We start from the raw sequence: 23,194 nt of genomic DNA on the forward strand, positions 1-23,194 counted from the left end.
GATCAATAAATATAAATTTTAACATTTCTTACTAATAACTGAACAATTAAAAAACATTTTTCTGTTTTTTTCAAGAGTGTGCCCACACAAGAGCTTTCTTTCTCTCCCTTTTGCTAATTCCATGAGGATAGGGCAGAGCTCAGGACTCGTCAGTAGTTCCTGGCCAAGGTGGTGTCTGTTTTTCATCTCAATCAGCCGATAGTGGTTCCAGTTGTTGTTGTTGACGACACTGATACTCCAAAGTCATTGGATGTCGTACGGGCTTTGAAGATATGTGTCAAATGGACTGCTCGGACACGGAAGTTCGACTAGCTTTTTGTATTGTATGATGCCAACAAGATTGTCTGTCCTGCTTCTAATCAGTTTATTGTGCATTGGATCAAGCTTACTATCCATCAGGCTTACTAAACGGCAGCTTTATCGGTTCCAACGTAATTTCGGGCTCATTCCACTAGGTCGGTGGGTTCTTCCTGGGCGGCTGCCCGGGATGTCTTGGCGTAACAGTTGTGCCGAGCTGCCACTTGGTCAGGGTCAAATACGTTTAAGTTTTACAGGTTTGACACCTTGGCTACTGATGACCTTTGATTTGGGCAATCTGTTTTGCAGGGATCTCGGCACTCTCCCACCGGGTCTGGGAGCTTTGGGACTTCCCCATGGTACTAAGACCATCCCAGTATACCCTAGGACGTTAGAGAAAATAGCAATTAGATACCTACCGGTAATTCCTTTTCTCGTAGTCCGTAGGGGATACTGGGCGCCCATCTCGGTTCTTCGGTTTTGTTCCTGCAAATGTTGTTACTTGTTGCGAGTTGAATCAGCTGTTGCTGTCCCTAATTTCTAGTATGGTTATGTTACTATTTTCCTGTTGTTGTGTGCTGGTTCGAAATCTCACCACTTTTCCTCTACTAATTTCCTCTATCAATGTATGTCCGTCTCCTCGGGCACCGTTTCCTAGACTGAGTCTGGTGGAGGGGCTTAGAGGGGAGGAGCCAGCACACACTCTAAAGATTTAAAGTGCCAAGGCTCCAATAGGACCCATCTATACCCCATGGTACTAAGACCATCCCAGTATCCCCTGCAGACTACGAGAAAGGGAGTTACCGGTAGGTGTGAAATTCCTATTTTATTCTTGTTGCTGTGATTGAAATCCCCCTGGTATATCAAAGCTACAATTTACTCTGCCAGTGGCTTTGTGTGTAGTGCTCAGTGATTTCTTGTTCAGTCTCCGGCAGGCTTCGCAAATAAAAATTAATTCTGAAATGCCCCAGGCTTCCTATTGCTATGTTCATGTTGTTCCTATGTTGCCAGATAGGACTTTGTCTTCACAAACTGTTGCAAGTTAAGGATCAAACTGTGCAATTGATTTGACATTAAAAACGGCAATAGCTGGTGATTATGAAACGTATCTAGCGGTATATCTGCTAATTATTCCAAATTGTGTAAAAGTACAAGCAGGAAAGCAATGAACTGTCAGTCATAAATCAGCCGCAAGTGGATGGTACAGGTTGGGTCTCCCATATACAAAATGCTCGGGACCAGATGTATTTTGGATATCTGTTTTTTCCATATTTTGGAATAGTTGCATATCGTAATGAGCTACCTAGGGCATGGGACCCAAATCTAAACAAAATTAATTTATGATTCATACACACCTTATATAGTGTACATAGGGGCCGATTCAATTCTTTTGTCCCATGGCTACCACTAGGGGGAGCAAAATGGAGCAATTCAGTTGTTGCTCCATTTAGACGCCCGGTGGTGACATTTCTTCTTGTAGCCTCCTAAGGTGCGAGAAGAGATATGCGCTAAATCGGCATGTTTGGATGGCCAAAGCAGGACCTGGCGGTTTGTTTGGGCACGACAAACACAACTGAATTCTGACAATTGTTTGGGTCTCTATACTTTCCCAGGATAAATAGTTTCCCAAAACAATTTAATCTGCCCAATAGCCTGAAGGTCATTTTTTTTTACAATATTTTTAATAGTTTTGTGCATGTAGCAATGTTTGTGTACAATGATACCCTTTTCAGACAGAAATGTCTGAATTTCCTGGCTTTTACACGGCATCTCAGTGCCAGGTAATTTTGCCGGGCCCTGTCTGACCCCCCTTTCACACAGACAAGCAAATTACCAGGTCAAGAATTTCTACCCGGCCTGGGGCTATATGAAAAAGAAAAAACTCACCAAGCTGTGTCAATAGAAAATAAGCTTCCTGCCAGCCCTTAATACGAAAGCTAAACCATATACGCCCAGCCAGCCTTGCACTGCCATTTACCTATGAACCGATGGGATGCGCCACTCAGGATCCTGGATGTCACCATGCCGACGCCAGAAACCCGAGCGATCAAACACCCGACAGTCGGCATGCCGACTAACAGGGACTATTCCCACTGGTGGGTGTCCATGACACCCATAGAGTGGGAATAGAACCTGTGGCAAGCACAGGGAGCCACTGAGCCTGCTGCGTGGCGAGCACGTGGTGAGCTCTGTTGCGCTCACCCCCTTCGCCGGCATTTTGCGGTCAGGATCCCGAGGTCGGTATGCTGACCTCCAGGATCCCCACCACCGGTCTTACAGCCCCAACCTATCCCGGGCAGCTGTGTAATGGCTTCTAATGATCAGATTTCTTGTACATCAGCCAGGGGTACCAGGTCACTGTAAAGGCTTGGCTTTTCAAGGCCAAAGAAGAAATCAGATCATCCATACTCATATAGTTTTCTATGCGCGCACACCATTCAGTCATGGTGGGGATAGTGACTGACCTCCAGTGGACTGGTATGACTGCCTCGGATGCGCTAAGAATATGTTGTAGTAGGGTCTTTTTACGTGGTTGAGTCACATTATTATGACCACCTCCTACATTTGACGTCTGCAGCGCGTATCCCATGAAGTACGTGACGTGTTGTGCGCTGGCTCGGTGGGTATATAATGTGTGCAGTAGGCCGGCTGCACACATATCAGTCGTTGATGTCATGGGTAAAAGGGGCAATTTTATCAGATTGCAAAATAGGATGATTATCGGCTTATGGGCTAAGGGCGGCAGTGTTTCTGGAACAGCGCAGCTTGTGAACTGTCCATGTTCTGCTGTGGTGAAGGTGTATTGTGACTGGACAAATGGCAACATTGCGACTAACCGACGTGGAAACTGGGGAGCACCACGTGCCATTGATGTGAGAGGTGAATGTTGGCTACAAAGGTGCGTGAGGTCCGTCTAACACGCTACAGTGGAGCAGCTCAAAATGAACCTGGGGGCTACCAGACGTGTGTCTAACATGACCGCTCAGCCCATCTAGCTGTTGTCCATGCTGAACAATGCCGGTTACTCTGGCTATTAGCTGGTGGTCATAATAATGTGACCTGACTGTGTATATTGTAATTGAGGTCTCTGTAGGAGATTCAGTAAACAAAAACTAGGGCATGAGGGCCGTTTCTATCGCCTTACGCCAAAGAGGTTAAAGGAGAGGACATTCGACTGCGGAAGAGTCTCCACCTGCCTGGGAGTGGATGTGAAGACAATGCATCTGCCTGGCGGCCTGGTAAAAGCGTAGGCTTAGGCTGGTATTTTGTTCTCCCTTTTAACAAACATTCAAAGTGTAATCCCTAAGCTTCCATGCAATATAGTATATGGCAGAGGTAGGCAATATTTTTCTCTTTGCGTGCCGTATGTTCAGTATACAGTACCCCTACAACATACAGAACATTTAGAAAAGTAAAAGACAGGTGCTGAAAATGTCATAGCTTTGCTGTCCTTCATGGGTTTTTTGTAAGCTAGTTGCTCGGGTTATGTTGATAATTTGGACATTCTTTAGTATTTAGCATTTTTGCATTCAACATTAAATTGGGCAAGGTTCACTCACCAGAGGCCCAGGCATTGGTATATCTATATTGTGTGCAGGTAGTGCAGTGCGCACAGTGCCCCTGGATCCATGTCTAACTACCACTCCGAAGTCCCACATGGAACTCGCTAACTATGAGCACGCATTTGCACCTCCTGTGGAACTAGATATCAGCCCTATCTGTAGTGCAAGAGATCCATCAGACTCTTAATTGCTCGTTGTTACTTAAAGTTATGTACACAGGCTCCGACACATGTGCAGTGTGCAAAATATCAATCTGTCCGCAAAATGGACTTGGGTATAAGTGCAACTCAGTACTTGTATACCTTTAGGTAACTAGGTAGTGGCATATTGATTTATTTCTAAAATAGTTGTATATGGGTTTGAGAAACACCATTAACCACAGTATTCTTACAGGTGGGTTAAGTTCGAGGAGACCCAGATGGGTGGATTCCCAGAAAAGTACTTCAACAAATAACTTGAATATGTTAATATTAATTTTTTGTATACCCAAGATGTACTGACAGTACCTCCTGGCTTATTGTTTTAAACAGCAGTTGGTGCGACACTTTCCCTTTTACCACTGAAAAGGTCTATCTGACTTCTAGGTTTTTCTGATTAGCTTGTAAATGGTACACCATTCCATCATATGCTAGCTGTAGTTCCTGAATTATTATTATATTATCATTATTTCTTTGCATAGTCTTTATCTTTTTCTGTCCTTCTCCCCCACTTGTTTAATCACTACCTCCATTCATTCTGCATTATTTCTCCTCTCTCCTTTCCCCTTCAGAACTATATAACAAAGGTACACACCTACCAGTATAGAAATGTTGGGTCCGTTTGTGTTTTCATGGCTTCATTTTACTTTCTAGATGAAGTCAAGCACAAGAAGGAGAGTGGTCCTACCCAGAAAGCAATTCGGGAGGCGAGAGAGAGAGAACTCCTACAAGAAGGGGTAGCTTTATACAACCCAGAGAAGGACCCAAATAATGTTATAGGGAAGAGACATCCAAAGGTAGGAACGGGAGAAATATGAATACAGCTCGTATATTGCCTATGGACAAAGCACTTATATTGCATATAAATGCCTCTCTCAAGGTTCTTTCATATGAAAATATATATATATATATATATACTGTGTGCATATATATAATATATATTGTGTGTGTGTGTGTGTGTGTGTGTATATATATATATATATATATATTTATTTATTTTTTTAAATGAGACGCATGAAGTTTTTTCCCCATCAAACACTCCAGTATTCATAAATATATATATATATATATATATATATATATATATATATATACACAATTGATGGCAATTGCACAGACCTAGATGTATTGTAGAATTAAGAATTATCTATAAGCAGCAATAAAATAGATGCATGATGATAATATCTACTCAGATAGAACAACATGTAAATAAAGCACCAATTTGCCTTATGTTAATCAGCCCCTTGTAGACATACATACAGTAAATTGAAACACTTTAGTCTTCTCCCAGGAATCTCCGAACAACCAATAATCATACATTTTCGGAACCGCCTCGTCCCCTTGGAAGGTCCAGCATAAGTAGAACACATTTTGAGAATAAAGAATTATAAATGCAATAAATACCAGCAAAGGTGAAAAATGCAGAAAACTGTTCCGATTACTCATACAATGGAGAGTGACCATCTGTAGGCAGAGCTTCTCACCCTCGCTGGTGTCCATAGATGGAATGAAATGTCTCATAGTAATTCAGTGATCTTGTACTCAGCCAAGGTTAGGTGTCCCTGGTAGTAGATGATTGCTGGTCTTGCTTATTCTACTGGTGCTTATATAGATATATAATCTACGGTCGTCCTAATACAGTAATTATCATATCTTGAATCCCCTTGGCGCTTTTCCCCTGACGACTTTCTCATGTTTTTCCTTTTTTTCTATACAAAGGTAAAGTAAGACCCACACAGCAAAACATCTGACCTGCATCACAAACAAATACACTATATGGACAAAAGTATTGACCGGCACCTGTTAATTATTGAATTCAGGTGTTTCAATCAGACCCGTTGCCGCAGGTGTATACAATCAAGCACCTAGCCATGCAGTCTCCATTTCCAAACATTTGTGATACAAAATGGGTCGTTCTGAAGAGCTCAGTGACTTCAAGCGTGGTACTGGTGATAGGATGACTCTGTTGCAATAAGACGGATCGTGAAATTTCATCCCTGCTGGATAATGCACGTTCAAGTGTAAGTAATATTATTAGAAAGTGGAAGCGTTTAGGAACAACAGTAACTCGGCCGTGAAGCGGAAGACCACATAAAATCACAGTGCGGGGACTACGACTGCTAAGGCGCATGGTGCGTAAAAGTCGCCAACACTCTGCTGTTTCCATATCTGAAGAGTTCCAAACTTCCACTGGTATTAATGTAAGCAGAAAAACTGTGCGGCTGGAGCTTTATGGAATGGGTGTGCATGGCCGAGCAGCTTCATGCAAGCCTCACATCACCAAGTCCAATGCCAACCGTCGGATGGAGCGGTGTACAGCACACCGATACTGGACTGTGGAACAGTGGATACGTGTTCTGTAGATTGACTAATCGCTCTTCTCTGTTTGGCAGTCAGATGGGCGAGTCTAGGCTTGGCAGGTGCTGAAAGAACGTTACCTGTCTGACTGCATTATGCCAACTGCGAAGTTTGGTGGGGGAGGGATAATGGTATGGGGCTGTTTTTTAGGGTTTGAGCTAGGCCCCTTATCTCCAGTGAAGGGCAATCTTAATGCTTCAACATACCAAGACATTTTGGACAATGCTATGCTTCCAACTTTGTACAGCAGTTTGGGAAAGGCCCTCTTCTATTCCAACATGACTGTGCCCCAGTGCACAAAGTTAGGACTATAAAGACACAGTTTGATGATTTCGGCGTTGAAGAACTTGACTGGCCCACACAGAGACCTGACCTCAACCCCAACGAGCACCTTTGGGATGTACTTGAACAGAGATTGCAAGCCAGGCCTACTCGTCCAACATCAGCGCCTGACTTCATAAATGCGCCACAGAATGACTGGGCACAAATACCCACAGAAACACTCCAAAATCTTGTGGAAAGCCTTCCAAGGAGAATGGAAGCGGTTATAGCTGCAAAAGGCGGACCAACTCCATATTAACGTATATGTATTTAAATACAGTGTTATTACAGTCCCTGTTGGTGTAATGGTCAGGTGTCCGAATACTTTTGTCCATATAGTGTATGTGTATTTGTTCCCCAAGTGTGGCTTCTGGTTTCCTCTTCTGGAGGGACTGTCTTAAATACATGAAATAAATGCAAAACTATGGTTAGTGTTAAATTACCTTTTCCTATCAACAACAAAATAGTTGTTTGCCAAGTTCTTGCCATCATTTAAGTGATGGTATCAAAATATCAGTGCGAAGAACTGTCTATCATATGGGTTGGGTCTGCGTTACCAGCATGCGGGAACCCGGCGGTCAGCATCCCGACACCGCAGAATGCCGGCGGGATGGGGGGGGGGGATTGCGAGCGCAAAGAAGCCACGAGCGGGCTTGGAGATGAGCTGCGCTCGCCACGGGTTCTTTTCCCACTCTATGGGTGTTGTGGACACCCAAGAGTGGGAATAGTCCCTTCTAGTCGACATGTCTACTGTCGGTATTTTGAGGGTTGTGACAGTCAGTCTCATGACCGTCACAATATAGACAGATGGCTCTTCCCTTGAAGAAGGTGCTGTTGCACCGAAACAGCTGTAGGAGTTGCCACCCGCTGTGATGCATTGAAAATGCTGATGGAATTATGATCATTGCCATTGTTTGCACGATGCACTTTAAGAAAATTAAAATGTATTAACTCTCTTGCTACAAAAGTGGTCTGTTGGTTCATATGCGGATCTCTGCATACTGTTGATGTACAAACTATATTACAGGGCACCCACAACATTGCTCTGGAGGTGTGTGCGATTCACTCCACTCTCGTTATGTGTGTGTGTAGGTGTATATATATATATATATATATATATATATATATATACATACAGAGGAAAAACCACAGCACTCACCGCACCAGAAGCGGGGCACAGCTATGCACTTACCACTCACAGGGTGGGGTGCATGTAACACTGCACTCTCCACCACAGAAGCGGGGTACACAGCTGTACTTACCACTCACAGGGCGGGGTGCATGTAGCCCATGACCACATCGCTCTAATAAATACAAACAGAGAACCCAGCACTCACCAAAGTAAACTCACTTATCCTCAACAATTCAATAAATAAATGATGGGGGTTTAGTTGGTGGATTGGCCAATGCACGGAAGCCTGCATACCGATTTTCAAGGTACCCCACCTTCATGCATATATATATACCATTTGAGATGCATCACATACACCGGGACGCTAATTTGGTTGCATAATCTTTTCACTTAGGACTTTGACCTACTGTATGTGTGATAAATGAATTTGTGATAAAAAGTGAACAATGTTACAGAAACTATTGCTTCGAGTTATTGCTGCCAGTGCTTCTGGGTCAGTGCTTCAAGCCTCTTGGTCATAGGGCTGGGGTGTTCTCTAATGTGCGCAGTGCAGATGGCCCCTGCAGCTATACACTTTACTCTCCTCTCCAGAGTTCAGCATCGGCGCTGCAACAATCACAAGGAAAGTGGCGCTACCATTTTTTTGCCAGAGGTTTACGCTGTCCTACATCAAGACAGCGCACATTGCAATTATCCAATTCCAACCGATGAATGTTAGCTATATCCTTGTATTTATAAAAAAATATATAGGAATATTTGATTGAAAGTGTACTTTCACATGATTGTAGAATATGAGCATTTTGGTGAGATTTGGATTGCTAACCCTTTATCAAATTTCTGTTGATAGTCTGCTTTGTTATCAATATAACACCCACTACAGCATAACCACTTACCTGGCGTGGTTGCATCGTTTTGCGACCACACCAGACTGTTCATTATCTGACCTGCAAACACAATGCGACCAGTCAGAAATACAGAGGGCTGACTGCCGGAAGAAAAACTTCTAGCAGCCGCCAACCAGAGACACCTCCCTGCACCCTCCCCCAGTGTCTGCCATACTGCTGATCACGGCTGATCGATCAGCACAGCAGAACCTCTCCCTTAACTGGTAGCTCCAGAGAAGAGTAGCTGACCGGCAAATGTAAATGAAACCCCCCTCCAGTCCCCTAGTGTGTGCATCTGAGCAGCTGCTACTGAAATCAAAATCGCAATTGTTCAGATGTTCCGATGTTTGAAAAGCATCATATTTTACAAATGCTATTTTTTTTTTTAATTAAATCATTTTGGATACGTTTTAAATATATTCTCGACCTACTTCAATCGGGAAAAAATACACGACAATTTATGAGCAATTTTTGAAACAAAAATTTGGCAGTTAAGTGTTTAATGATCATACATTGTTTAGGCTCTTTTAAAACATTTTAATATCTTTGGATTGTAGCGATCCCCCTAGTAAAGCCACAGAGTGAGAACTAATGATTATTTAATCTACAGCATGTCATTACGTAATCTGCCGTATGCACACTCAGTTATTGGAAGCAAATTGCTTTTCATTTTTGATTCTGGAGTTTTCTTTGCAAAAGTTTCCCTATCTGAGAAAGCAAACTGCGGTGACACAGTTATAATTAATATTTGAGCTGTAGGGATGTGGGCGGATGTTGGAAAGTGTAAATATTATTACTCTGTAAATTCCTGTAGAAGCAAAGACAGTGATTTATGAGGGAAATGGTTTTAATTCATCACAATGGTTTTCATGGGAACATGAAAAGTCAGCTTGCTTCAGAGTCGCAGGTATATGTAATCCCCAGCTTCAGAGTCACAGGTACGTGTAATCCCCAGCTTCAGAGTCACAGGTACGTGTAATCCCCAGCTTCAGAGTCGCAGGTATGTGTAATCCCCAGATTCAGTGTCGCAGGTATATGTAATCCCCAGTTTCAGAGTCACAGGTATACGTAATCCCCAGCTTCAGAGTTGCAGGTATACGTAATTCCCAGATTCAGAGTAACAGGTATACGTAATACCCAGCTTCAGAGTCGCAGGTATACGTAATACCCAGTTTCAGAGTCGCAGGTATACGTAATCCCCAGCTTCAGAGTCGCAGGTATACGTAATACCCAGCTTCAGAGTCGCAGGTATACGTAATACCCAGTTTCAGAGTCGCAGGTATACGTAATCCCCAGCTTCAGAGTCGCAGGTATACGTAATCCCCAGCTTCAGAATCGCAGGTATACGTAATCCCCAGCTTCAGAGTCGCAGGTATACGTAATCCCCAGCTTCAGAGTCGCAGGTATACGTAATCCCCAGCTTCAGAGTCGCAGGTATACGTAATCCCCAGCTTCAGAGTCGCAGGTATACGTAATCCCCAGCTTCAGAGTCGCAGGTATACGTAATCCCCAGCTTCAGAGTCGCAGGTATACGTAATCCCCAGCTTCAGAGTCGCAGGTAAACGTAATCCCCAGCTTCAGAGTCGCAGGTAAACGTAATCCCCAGCTTCAGAGTCGCAGGTATACGTAATCCCCAGCTTCAGAGTCGCAGGTATACATAATCCCCAGTTTTTCAGAAAAACAGGAATTGAGAGGGTGTATACATGAAACGGCCCGCAGCTGATTTTATATAGACTGAGGGTATCCATAATGGGGAATTCCTATTGCATACCCTCCAACATTTTACACATAAAAATCGGTACAAATTAGGAAAGGGCCTTTTCCTATACTTTCAATGGAAGTTTGGAGAGCCAAAAATCGGTACAGACCATAAAAAAAAGGTACTGTACATGCCAAAAAGGTACAGCTGGAGGGTATGCTGTTGCTGATCCATTCATAATAGCACACGGACCATGAGGTGGTGGGAATGAGGAGTGGTACAGTTCTAGTGCTTTGTAGATTTTTGTCTGTTCAACTCTGGGGGTTCGTTGGGTTTGGGAGCAGGATCCCATTCACCTGCCCCCCATTGCTTTATGGGCTGGAAGTGCAGGGCAGATGGGGGGAGGGCAGAGGCCATAGAGATTATATAATAGATAAAGGAATATATCAACTTTGTAAGTGTGTTGGAGCAGTGCACTGCGGGTGTGTGTGTGTTGGAGCAGTGCTCTGTGTGTGTGTGTGTGTGTGTGTGTGTGTGTGTTGGAGCAGTGCTCTGCGTGTGTGTGTGTTGGAGTAGTGCTCTGCGTGTGTGTGTTGGAGCAGTGCACCGTGTGTGTGTGTGTGTGTGTGTGTGTGTGTGTGTGTGTGTGTGTTGGAGCAATGGTCTCTGCGTGTGTGTTGGGGTAGTGCTCTGCGTGTGTGTTGGAGCAGTGCACTGCGTGTGTGTGTGTTTTGGAGCAGTGCTCTGCGTGTGTGTTGGAGTAGTGCTCTGCGTGCGTGTGTGTGTTTGAGCAGTGCTCTGCGTGTGTTGGAGCAGTGCACTGTGTGTGTGTGTGTGTGTGTGTGTTGGAGTAGTGCTCTGCGTGTGTGTTGGAGTAGTGCTCTGCGTGTGTGTTGGAGCAGTGCACTGCGTGTGTGTGTTTTGGAGCAGTGCTCTGCGTGTGTGTTGGAGTAGTGCTCTGCGTGTGTGTTGGAGCAGTGCTCTGCGCGTGTGTGTTGTATGAGCAGTGCTCTGCGTGTGTGTTGGAGCAGTGCACTGCATGTGTGTGTGTTGGAGCAGTGTGCTCTGCGTGTATGTGTGTTGGAGTAGTGCTCTGTGTGTGTGTTGGAGCAGTGCTCTGTGTGTGTGTTGGAGCAGTGCTCTGCGTGTGTGTGTGTTGGAGCAGTGTGCTCCTGCGTGTGTGTGTGTTGGAGCAGTGTACTCTGTGTGTGTATGTGTGTGTTGGAGCAGTGCTCTGCGTGTGTGTGTTGGAGCAGTGTTGCTGGAGCAGTGCTTTGCGTATGTGTGTGTTGGCGCAGTGCTCTGCGTGTGTGTGTGTGTGTTGGAGCAGTGCTCTGCGTGTGTGTGTTTTGGAGCAGTGCTCTGCGTGTGTGTGTATTGGAGCAGTGTGCTCTGCGTGTATGTGTGTTGGAGCAGTGTTGCTGGAGCAGTGCTTTGCGTATGTGTGTGTTGGAGCAGTGCTCTGCGTGTGTGTGTGTTGGAGCAGTGCTCTGCGTGTGTGTTGGAGCAGTGTTGCTGGAGCAGTGCTTTGCGTATGTGTGTGTTGGAGCAGTGCTCTGCGTGTGTGTGTGTTGGAGCAGTGCTCTGCGTGTGTGTTTTGGAGCAGTGCTCTGCGTGTGTGTGTGTTGGAGCAGTGTGCTCTGCGTGTGTGTGTTGGAGCAGTGTGCTCTGCGTGTGTGTGTTGGAGCAGTGCTCTGCGTGTGTGTATGTTGGAGCAGTGTGCTCTGTGTGTGTGTTGGAGCAGTGCTCTGCATGTGTGTGTGTTGGAGCAGTGCTCTGCATGTGTGTGTGTTGGAGCAGTGCTCTGCGTGTGTGTGTGTTGGAGCAGTGTGCTCTGCGTGTGTGTGTGTTGGAGCAGTGTGCTCTGCGTGTGTGTGTGTTGGAGCAGTGTGCTCTGCGTGTGTGTGTGTGTTAGTAACATAGTATCTGAGGTTGAAAAAAGACAATTGTCCATCGAGTTCAACCTATTTGTGGTCTCCTATGCATGATGATTTGACTAAAATTTCTGACTGATGCTGCTGTCAGCCGTTGCATTTTATCCCTATTTATAGTAACTATAATGCATGACTATGCACCATACCCCTGGATATCCTTATCCATTAGGAATTTATCTAACCCATTCTTAAAGGTGTTGACAGATTCCGCCATTACAACTCCCTCGGGCAGGGAATTCCAAACACGTATTGTCCTTACCGTGAAAAAGCCTTTACGACGTATTGTGCGGAATCTCCTCTCCTCTAACCTGAGCGAGTGTCCACGAGTCCTCTGTGTTGATCTAACCAAAAACAGGTCCCGCGCAAGCTCTGTGTATTGTCCCCTTATATATTTGTAGATGTTGATCATATCCCCTCTTAGTCTCCGCTTTTCCAATGTAAACATGCCTAGTCTTTCAAGCCTTTCCTTGTATTCCATCGTCTCCATGCCCTTAATTAGTTTGGTCGCCCTCCTCTGTACCTTTTCAAGCTCCAGGATATCCTTTTTGTAGTACGGTGCCCAGAATTGTACACAGTATTCAAGGTGTGGCCTCACTAGTGATTTATATAACGGGAGTATAATACTCTCGTCCCTAGCATCAATACCCCGTTTTATGCATGCTAATATCTTATTAGCCTTCTTTGCTGCAGTCCTACTTTGGGTACTACTGCTTAGCTTGCTATCTATGAGGACACCTAAGTCCTTTTCCAGTACAGAATCCCCTAATTTTAGCCCATTTAGTAGGTAGGTGTAATTTTTGTTCTTGTTACCACAGTGCATTACCTTACACTTGTCTGTGTTGAAGCGCATTTGGCTGCCCATGCTTCTAATTTAACTAAGTCGTTCTGAAGAGACTCTGCATCCTCCTCTGTATTTATAGCCTTACACAATTTGGTATCATCTGCAAAAATTGACACCATGCTCTCTAGACCTTCTGTTAGGTCGTTAATGAAAATATTGAACAATAGCGGTCCTAATACTGAGCCTTGCGGCACACCACTTAGCACTTCAGTCCAAGTTGAAAAAGATCCATTAACCACAACGCGCTGCTCCCTATTATCTAACCAGTTTTTGACCCAAGTGCATATTGTGCTTCCTAGCCCTGATTCTTGTAGCTTGTAGATAAGTCTCATGTGTGGTACAGTATCGAACGCTTTGGCAAAGTCTAAAAAGATTACATCCACGTCTTTACCCTGATCTAGGTTTGCGCTTACTGTTTCATAAAGGCCAAGTAAGTTGGTTTGACAGGATCTCTCCTTCATAAACCCATGTTGATTCCTTTTAATGACCTTATTGACTTCAAGGAACTTCTGAATACTATCTCTTAGAATACCTTCCAATACTTTCCCCACTATAGATGTAAGACTAACTGGTCTATAATCACCTGGTTCAGCTTTACTTCCCTTTTTGAATATAGGCACTACTTCCGCTATACGCCAGTCTTTGGAAACCATACCTGATATAACTGAATCCTTAAAGATCAAAGATAACGGTTTTGCCAGTTCAGAGTGAAGCTCCATTAGAACCCTTAGGTGAATACCATCGGGCCCTGGTGATTTATTAATCTTTAAATGTTTTAATCGGTCACAGACTATTTCCTCGCTTAAATAAGTACCTATCAGTGGGATATTCTCATTATGGAGATTGTGTGTCAGTCCCTGAAATGGTTCCTCTCTAGTGAATACTGTTGAAAAAAACTCATTTAGTGTGTCCGCTATGTCATTATCATTTCTCTGACGTCCTAGTGGATGCTGGGAACTCCGTAAGGACCATGGGGAATAGCGGCTCCGCAGGAGACTGGTCACAAAAGTAAAAGCTTTAGGACTACCTGGTGTGCACTGGCTCCTCCCCCTATGACCCTCCTCCAAGCCTCAGTTAGATTTTTGTGCCCGAACGAGAAGGGTGCACACTAGGTGGCTCTCCTGAGCTGCTTAGTGAAAAAGTTTAAGTATAGGTTTTTTATTTTCAGTGAGTCCTGCTGGCAACAGGTTCACTGCACCGAGGGACTAAGGGGAGAAGAAGCGAACTCACCTGCGTGCAGAGTGGATTGGGCTTCTTAGGCTACTGGACATTAGCTCCAGAGGGACGATCACAGGCCCAGCCATGGATGGGTACCAGAGCCGCGCCGCCGGCCCCCTTACAGAGCCAGAAGACTGAAGAGGTCCGGGAAATCGGCGGCAGAAGACGTCCTGTCTTCAATAAGGTAGCGCACAGCACCGCAGCTGTGCGCCATTGCTCTCAGCACACTTCACACTCCGGTCACTGAGGGTGCAGGGCGCTGGGGGGGGGCGCCCTGAGACGCAATAAAAACACCTTAGATGGCAAAAAATACATCACATATAGCTCCTGGGCTATATGGATGCATTTAACCCCTGCCAGTTTTTCCTTAAAAAAGCAGGAGAAAGGCCGCCGAGAAGGGGGCGGAGCCTATCTCCTCAGCACACAAGCGCCATTTTCCCTCACAGCTCCGTTGGAGGGAAGCTCCCTGGCTCTCCCCTGCAGTCCTGCACTACAGAAACAGGGTAAAACAAGAGAGGGGGGGCACTAATTTGGCAGATTAATCAATACAGCAGCTATATAAGGGAAAAACACTTATATAAGGTTATCCCTGTATATATATATATATAGCGCTCTGGTGTGTGCTGGCAAACTCTCCCTCTGTCTCCCCAAAGGGCTAGTGGGGTCCTGTCCTCTATCAGAGCATTCCCTGTGTGTGTGCTGTGTGTCGGTACGTTGTGTCGACATGTATGAGAAGGAAAATGGTATGGAGGCGGAGCAATTGCCTGTAATAGTGATGTCACCCCCTAGGGAGTCGACACCTGACTGGATGGTCTTATGGAAGGAATTACGTGATAGCGTCAGCACTTTACAAAAGACTGTTGACGACATGAGACAGCCGGCAAATCAGTTAGTATCTGTCCAGGCGTCTCAAACACCGTCAGGGGCTCTAAAGCGCCCGTTACCTCAGATGGTCGACACAGACCCAGACACGGACACTGACTCCAGTGTCGACGGTGAGGAAACAAACGTATTTTCCAGTAGGGCCACACGTTACATGATCACGGCAATGAAGGAGGTTTTGAACATTTCTGATACTACAAGTACCACAAAAAAGGGTATTATGTGGGGTGTGAAAAAACTACCCGTAGTTTTTCCTGAATCAGATGAATTAAATGAGGTGTGTGATGAAGCGTGGGTTTCCCCCGATAAAAAACTGCTAATTTCTAAAAAAATTATTGGCATTATACCCTTTCCCGCCAGAGGTTAGGGCGCGTTGGGAAACACCCCCTAGGGTAGATAAGGCGCTCACACGCTTATCAAAACAAGTGGCGTTACCGTCTCCTGATACGGCCGCCCTCAAGGAGTCAGCTGATAGGAAGCTGGAAAATATCCTAAAAAGTATATACACACATACTGGTGTTATACTGCGACCAGCAATCGCCTCAGCCTGGATGTGCAGTGCTGGGGTGGCTTGGTCGGATTCCCTGACTGAAAATATTGATACCCTGGACAGGGACAGTATATTATTGACTATAGAGCATTTAAAGGATGCATTTCTATATATGCGAGATGCACAGAGGGATATTTGCACTCTGGCATCAAGAGTAAGTGCGCTGTCCATTTCTGCCAGAAGAGGGTTATGGACGCGACAGTGGTCAGGTGATGTGGATTCCAAACGGCATATGGAAGTATTGCCGTATAAAGGGACGGAGTTATTTGGGGTCGGTCTATCGGACCTGGTGGCCACGGCAACGGCTGGGAAATCCACCTTTTTACCCCAGGTCACCTCTCAGCAGAAAAAGACACCGTCTTTTCAGGCTCAGTCCTTTCGTCCCCATAAGGGCAAGCGGGCAAAAGGCCACTCATATCTGCCCCGGGGCAGAGGAAGGGGAAAAAGACTGCAGCAGGCAGCCTCTTCCCAGGAACAGAAGCCCTCCCCCGCTTCTGCCAAGTCCTCAGCATGACGCTGGGGCCTTACAAGCGGACTCAGGTACGGCGGGGGGTCATCTCAAGAATTTCAGCGCGCAGTGGGCTCACTCGCAAGTGGACCCCTGGATCCTGCAGGTAGTATCTCAGGGGTACAAATTGGAATTCGAGACGTCTCCCCCTCGCCGGTTCCTGAAGTCTGCTTTACCAACGTCTCCCTCCGACATGGAGGCGGTATTGGAAGCCATTCACAAGCTGTATTCCCAGCAGGTGATAATCAAGGTACCCCTCCTACAACAGGGAAAGGGGTATTATTCCACGCTGTTTGTGGTACCGAAGCCGGACGGCTCGGTAAGACCTATTTTAAATCTGAAATCCTTGAACACTTACATACAAAGGTTCAAATTCAAGATGGAGTCACTCAGAGCAGTGATAGCGAACCTGGAAGAAGGGGACTATATGGTGTCTCTGGACATCAAGGATGCTTACCTCCATGTCCCAATTTGCCCTTCTCACCAAGGGTACCTCAGGTTTGTGGTACAGAACTGTCACTATCAGTTTCAGACGCTGACGTTTGGATTGTCCACGGCACCCCGGGTCTTTACCAAGGTAATGGCCGAAATGATGATTCTTCTTCGAAGAAAAGGCGTCTTAATTATCCCTTACTTGGACGATCTCCTGATAAGGGCAAGGTCCAGGGAACAGTTAGAGGTCGGAGTAGCACTATCTCAAGTAGTACTACGACAGCACGGGTGGATTCTAAGTATTCCAAAATCGCAGCTGATTCCGACGACACGTCTGCTGTTCCTAGGAATGATTCTGGACACAGTCCAGAAAAAGGTGTTTCTCCCGGAGGAGAAAGCCAGGGAGTTATCCGAGCTAGTCAGGAACCTCCTAAAACCAGGCCAAGTGTCAGTGCATCAATGCACAAGGGTCCTGGGAAAAATACTGGCTTCTTACGAAGCGATTCCATTCGGCAGATTCCACGCAAGAATTTTTCAGTGGGATCTGCTGGACAAATGGTCCGGATCGCATCTTCAGATGCATCAGCGGATAACCCTGTCTCCAAGGACAAGGGTGTCTCTCCTGTGGTGGTTGCAGAGTGCTCATCTTCTAGAGGGCCGCAGATTCGGCATTCAGGACTGGGTCCTGGTGACCACGGATGCCAGCCTGAGAGGCTGGGGAGCAGTCACACAGGGAAGAAATTTCCAGGGCTTGTGGTCAAGCATGGAAACGTCATTTCACATAAATATCCTGGAACTAAGGGCCATTTACAATGCCCTAAGTCAAGCAAGGCCTCTGCTTCAGGGTCAGCCGGTATTGATCCAGTCGGACAACATCACGGCAGTCGCCCACGTAAACAGACAGGGCGGCACAAGAAGCAGGAGGGTAATGGCAGAAGTTGCAAGGATTCTTCGCTGGGCGGAAAATCATGTGATAGCACTGTCAGCAGTGTTCATTCCGGGAGTGGACAACTGGGAAGCAGACTTCCTCAGCAGACACGACCTCCACCCGGGGGAGTGGGGACTTCACCCAGAAGTCTTCTACATGATTGTGAACCGTTGGGAAAAACCAAAGGTGGACATGATGGCGTCCCGCCTCAACAAAAAACTAGACAGATATTGCGCCAGGTCAAGGGACCCTCAGGCAATAGCTGTGGACGCTCTGGTAACACCGTGGGTGTACCAGTCAGTGTATGTGTTCCCTCCTCTGCCTCTCATACCCAAGGTACTGAGAATCATAAGAAGGAGAGGAGTAAGGACTATACTCGTGGCTCCGGATTGGCCAAGAAGGACTTGGTACCCGGAACTTCAAGAGATGCTCACGGAGGACCCGTGGCCTCTACCTCTAAGAAAGGACCTGCTCCAGCAGGGACCCTGTCTGTTCCAAGACTTACCGCGGCTGCGTTTGACGGCATGGCGGTTGAACGCCGGATCCTGAAGGAAAAAGGCATTCCGGATGAAGTCATCCCTACCCTGATCAAAGCCAGGAAGGATGTAACCGTGCAACATTATCACCGTATTTGGCGTAAATATGTTGCGTGGTGTGAGGCCAGGAAGGCCCCTACAGAGGAATTTCAACTGGGTCGTTTCCTGCATTTCCTGCAAACAGGACTGTCTATGGGCCTAAAATTAGGGTCCATTAAGGTTCAAATTTCGGCCCTGTCGATTTTCTTCCAGAAAGAACTGGCTTCAGTTCCTGAAGTTCAGACGTTTGTCAAGGGGGTACTGCATATACAGCCTCCTTTTGTGCCTCCAGTGGCACCTTGGGATCTCAATGTAGTTTTGGGGTTCCTAAAATCACATTGGTTTGAACCACTCACCACTGTGGACTTAAAATATCTCACATGGAAAGTGGTAATGCTGTTAGCCCTGGCTTCAGCCAGGCGTGTCTCAGAATTGGCGGCTTTATCCTATAAAAGCCCTTACCTAATTTTTCATACGGACAGGGCAGAATTGAGGACTCGTCCTCAATTTCTCCCTAAGGTGGTTTCAGCGTTTCACTTGAACCAGACTATTGTGGTACCTGCGGCTACTAGGGACTTGGAGGACTCCAAGTTGCTGGACGTAGTCAAGGCCCTGAAAATATATGTTTCCAGGACGGCTGGAGTCAGAAAATCTGACTCGCTGTTTATCCTGTATGCACCCAACAAGCTGGGTGCTCCTGCTTCTAAGCAGACTATTGCTCGTTGGATTTGTAGTACAATTCAGCTTGCACATTCTGTGGCAGGCCTGCCACGGCCAAAATCTGTAAAAGCCCATTCCACAAGGAAAGTGGGCTCATCTTGGGCGGCTGCCCGAGGGGTCTCGGCTTTACAACTTTGCCGAGCAGCTACTTGGTCAGGGGCAAACACGTTTGCTAAATTCTACAAATTTGATACCCTGGCTGAGGAGGACCTGGAGTTCTCTCATTCGGTGCTGCAGAGTCATCCGCACTCTCCCGCCCGTTTGGGAGCTTTGGTATAATCCCCATGGTCCTTACGGAGTTCCCAGCATCCACTAGGACGTCAGAGAAAATAAGAATTTACTTACCGATAATTCTATTTCTCATAGTCCGTAGTGGATGCTGGGCGCCCATCCCAAGTGCGGATTGTCTGCAATACTTGTACATAGTTATTGTTACAAAAATCGGGTTATTATTGTTGTGAGCCATCTTTTCAGAGGCTCCTCTGTTATCATGCTGTTAACTGGGTTCAGATCACAGGTTGTACGGTGTGATTGGTGTGGCTGGTATGAGTCTTACCCGGGATTCAAAATCCTTCCTTATTGTGTACGCTCGTCCGGGCACAGTATCCTAACTGAGGCTTGGAGGAGGGTCATAGGGGGAGGAGCCAGTGCACACCAGGTAGTCCTAAAGCTTTTACTTTTGTGCCCAGTCTCCTGCGGAGCCGCTATTCCCCATGGTCCTTACGGAGTTCCCAGCATCCACTACGGACTATGAGAAATAGAATTATCGGTAAGTAAATTCTTATTTTTTGCTTAAGACTCCCAACTTGTCTTTTAAAGGGCCTATACTCTCCTTTAATCTCTTGCTATTAATGTATTTAAAGAATTTTTTGGGATTCGCTTTGCTTTCCTTTGCTACTAGTTTTTCAGTTTCTACTTTAGCCGCTCTTATTTCCTTTTTGCAAATATTGTTACATTCCTTATAGTGCTGAAATGACTCTGCTTCCCCGTCAGATTTGTATTTTTTAAATGCTCGCCTTTTCTTGCCCATAAGTTCCTTAATCTTTTTGTTAAGCCACATCGGTTTATGATTTTTATTCCTTTTTTTGCTACTCATAGGAATAAATTTGAGTGTATTTTTAGCTAGCAGGAATTTTAGTACCTCCCATTTCTCCGTAGTATTTTTTCCTAAAAACAAACCTTCCCATTCAATATCCCTGAAAAATACCCTCATCTTTTCAAAATTTGCTTTGCTAAAGTTTAGAGTCCTAGTTGAGCCAGTATAGGGCTGTTTATAGAAACTGATATTGAATGTGACCATATTGTGGTCGCTGTTTCCTATGGGTTCCCCTACTATAATACCTGATACCAAATCCCCATTGTTTGTTAATACCAGGTCTAAGATTGCATTGTACCTAGTTGGTTCCTCAATTAGTTGGACTAAGTAGTTATCATTAAGTGTGTTTAAAAACATATTGCCCCTAGCAGTATCACATGAATCGTTTTTCCAGTTTATCTCTGGATAGTTAAAATCTCCCATCACTACTATGTCTCCTACTCCTGCTGGTCTTTCAATTTGCTTTAGTAACAATTCCTTATCAGATGCGTTGATACCAGGCGGCCTATAGCATACACCCAATACTAACGTTTTTATTCCTTTTTCCCCGCATGCAGTTTCTACCCATAATGTCTCGACAGTGTCTACAGTCCCCTCCTGAATATCTTCCCGTAGATCAGGTTTTAAAAACGGCTTTACGTACAGACACACCCCTCCACCCTTTTTATTTAGTCTGTCTCTCCTAAACAGTGTATAGCCCTCTAGATTGACTGTCCAATCATGAGATTCATCCCACCAAGTTTCAGTAATGCCTATAATATCATACTGTTGTAGCAGTGTGCTCTGCGTGTGTGTGTGTTGGAGCAGTGTGCTCTGCGTGTGTGTGTGTTGGAGCAGTGCGCTGCGTGGGTTTGTGTTGGAGCAGTGCGCTGCGTGTGTGTGTGTGTGTGTGTGTGTGTGTGTGTGTTGGAGCAGTGCTCTGCATGTGTGTGTGTTGGAGCAGTGCTCTGCGTGTGTGTGTGTTGGAGCAGTGCTCTGCGTGTGTGTGTGTGTTGGAGCAGTGTGCTCTGCGTGTGTGTGTGTGTTGGAGCAGTGTGCTCTGCGTGTGTGTGTGTTGGAGCAGTGTGCTCTGCATGTGTGTGTGTTGGAGCAGTGTGCTCTGCGTGTGTGTGTGTGTTGGAGCAGTGCTCTGCGTGTGTGTGTATTGGAGCAGTGCTCTGCGTGTGTGTGTGTGTGTTGGAGCAGTGCACTGCATGTATGTTGGTATGTAGGTTTAAGATGCAGTGATGAATAGTTCTTTCCCTCTGAAAACATACCTTCAGTTTTGATAGATTTCACCCCATCACACCAGACTGCTGCATCTCTGAATACCACTGTATGCATGTGTTCCTTCCGTCTGTAGCTCCACGTGGTCTATTATTGATTTGTAGGATTTTCATGTTAGAAGAAAGTCAGAGAATTGATTTGGTGTCCTATGTACAGATGGTATTGTAATGGGTATTACTTTGAAACGACCAAAGGTAATTTATTACAGCAAGTAAAGCTACTCTTTAACATAAATATATATCCAAACCTGTGTATTAATGAGCAAAATAATGTAAATGAAATAACTCATGTCTTTATACTAAGTGGTCTATTCATGAAGCAGTGGAAAGTGTGGAGAAGTGAGCCTGCTACGTATAATTTTGCATAAAATGTTTATTTTATTCTTTAGTGAAAGCAGCATTACTTAGGCATGTGATGCTGTTATGTCTTCCATCTGGCTTCCTGTGATTGGCTTGTACAGTTACTGTATATCTGTTCAAGCAAACTACTTTGTACGTACAACAGTCTGCTCACACAATGGGGCGTAGCCAGTAATGACACAGCAAATGTAACTGGGGATGGACACTCGAAGATTGCTCTATCACAGTTTCTACCGAAAACACACAGGTTTCGTTGAGCCTGCGTGTTTTCGGGTGAAAAGGATGTGGGTTTTTTTCTGGGTGAAAAAACATCAACGAAACATCAGGAAATTTCACCCGAAGCTTCATCGGCTGGAATTGAATATCCCTAGCCTCAATGGTGAGTGAGCTGTGCCGAGTGGTGTACAAGTGTCCCGTCTCAAATTAATCAGTGCAGTCTTGTCAAGTGGTTTTGTCACATAACATTGAGCTTTAAGATACTAAAATCGAAAAAGACGCTCAGCGCCAGCCGAGTCGCACAGGACCTGGGCCCTCATTCCGATTTGTTCGCTCGCAAGCTGCTTTTAGCAGCTTTGCACACGCTAAGCCGCCGCCTACTGGGAGTGAATCTTAGCTTATCAGAATTGCGAACGAAAGGTTAGCAGAATTGCGAATAGACACTTCTTAGCAGTTTCTGAGTAGCTCCAGACTTACTCGGCATCTGCGATCAGTTCAGTGCTTGTCGTTCCTGGTTTGACGTCACAAACACACCCAGCGTTCGCCCAGACACTCCTCCGTTTCTCCAGCCACTCCCGCGTTTTTCCCAGAAACGGTAGCGTTTTTTCGCACACAACCATAAAACGGCCAGTTTCCGCCCAGAAACACCCACTTCCTGTCAATCACATTACGATCACCAGAACGAAGAAAAAACCTCGTAATGCCGTGAGTAAAATACCTAACTGCATAGCAAATTTACTTGGCGCAGTCGCACTGTGGACATTGCGCATGCGCATTAGCGACTAATCGCTCCGTTGCGAGAAAAATATAACGAGCGAACAACTCAGAATGACCCCCCTGGTCCGCCGAGAAGGTATTTTTGTCGTGACTGCAGCAATAATGTATAAAAAGATGTATTTTTTTTTGGGGGGGGGGGAGGTGGTGGTGGGGGGGGGGTTGTATCAATCCTAGAGGTATGACTTACCAATACGATCAAAAATAATTCCGTCCGCAATGTTAATACCTGAACCCCAGTTCTTACTATACACGGCATGTGTCACCGTCCCCCTAACTCTCCAACTGCCGGGTATGAAAACATTTATTTTAAAATTGTTTGATCTGCCGTGACCCGTGCCCTCTCCGGCAGCTGTGAGGTGTGTTAACCCCTGGTGCGGAGCGGCCAGGAGCAAGGGAAGCTGGGTGTGCGCCCCTGCATTACAGGTGATGCACGCTGGGAGA

At 45.7% G+C, this 23,194-nt stretch overlaps 1 protein-coding gene across 4 annotated transcripts in view; it reads left to right on the top strand.

Annotated features, from left to right (window-relative positions):
- Positions 1-23,194, top strand: part of SPAG16 (sperm associated antigen 16) — a 1,801,610-nt gene that overhangs the window by 282,470 nt on the left and 1,495,946 nt on the right. For all 4 annotated transcript variants that reach the window (XM_063933150.1, XM_063933149.1, XM_063933151.1 and 1 more), the window contains one exon: positions 4,712-4,854. In XM_063933150.1, the coding sequence (XP_063789220.1) occupies positions 4,712-4,854 (143 nt within the window). The remainder of the gene's footprint in view (positions 1-4,711; positions 4,855-23,194) is intronic.

Source organism: Pseudophryne corroboree, chromosome 7 (genome assembly GCF_028390025.1).
Source record: "Pseudophryne corroboree isolate aPseCor3 chromosome 7, aPseCor3.hap2, whole genome shotgun sequence".
NCBI lineage: Eukaryota > Metazoa > Chordata > Amphibia > Anura > Myobatrachidae > Pseudophryne > Pseudophryne corroboree.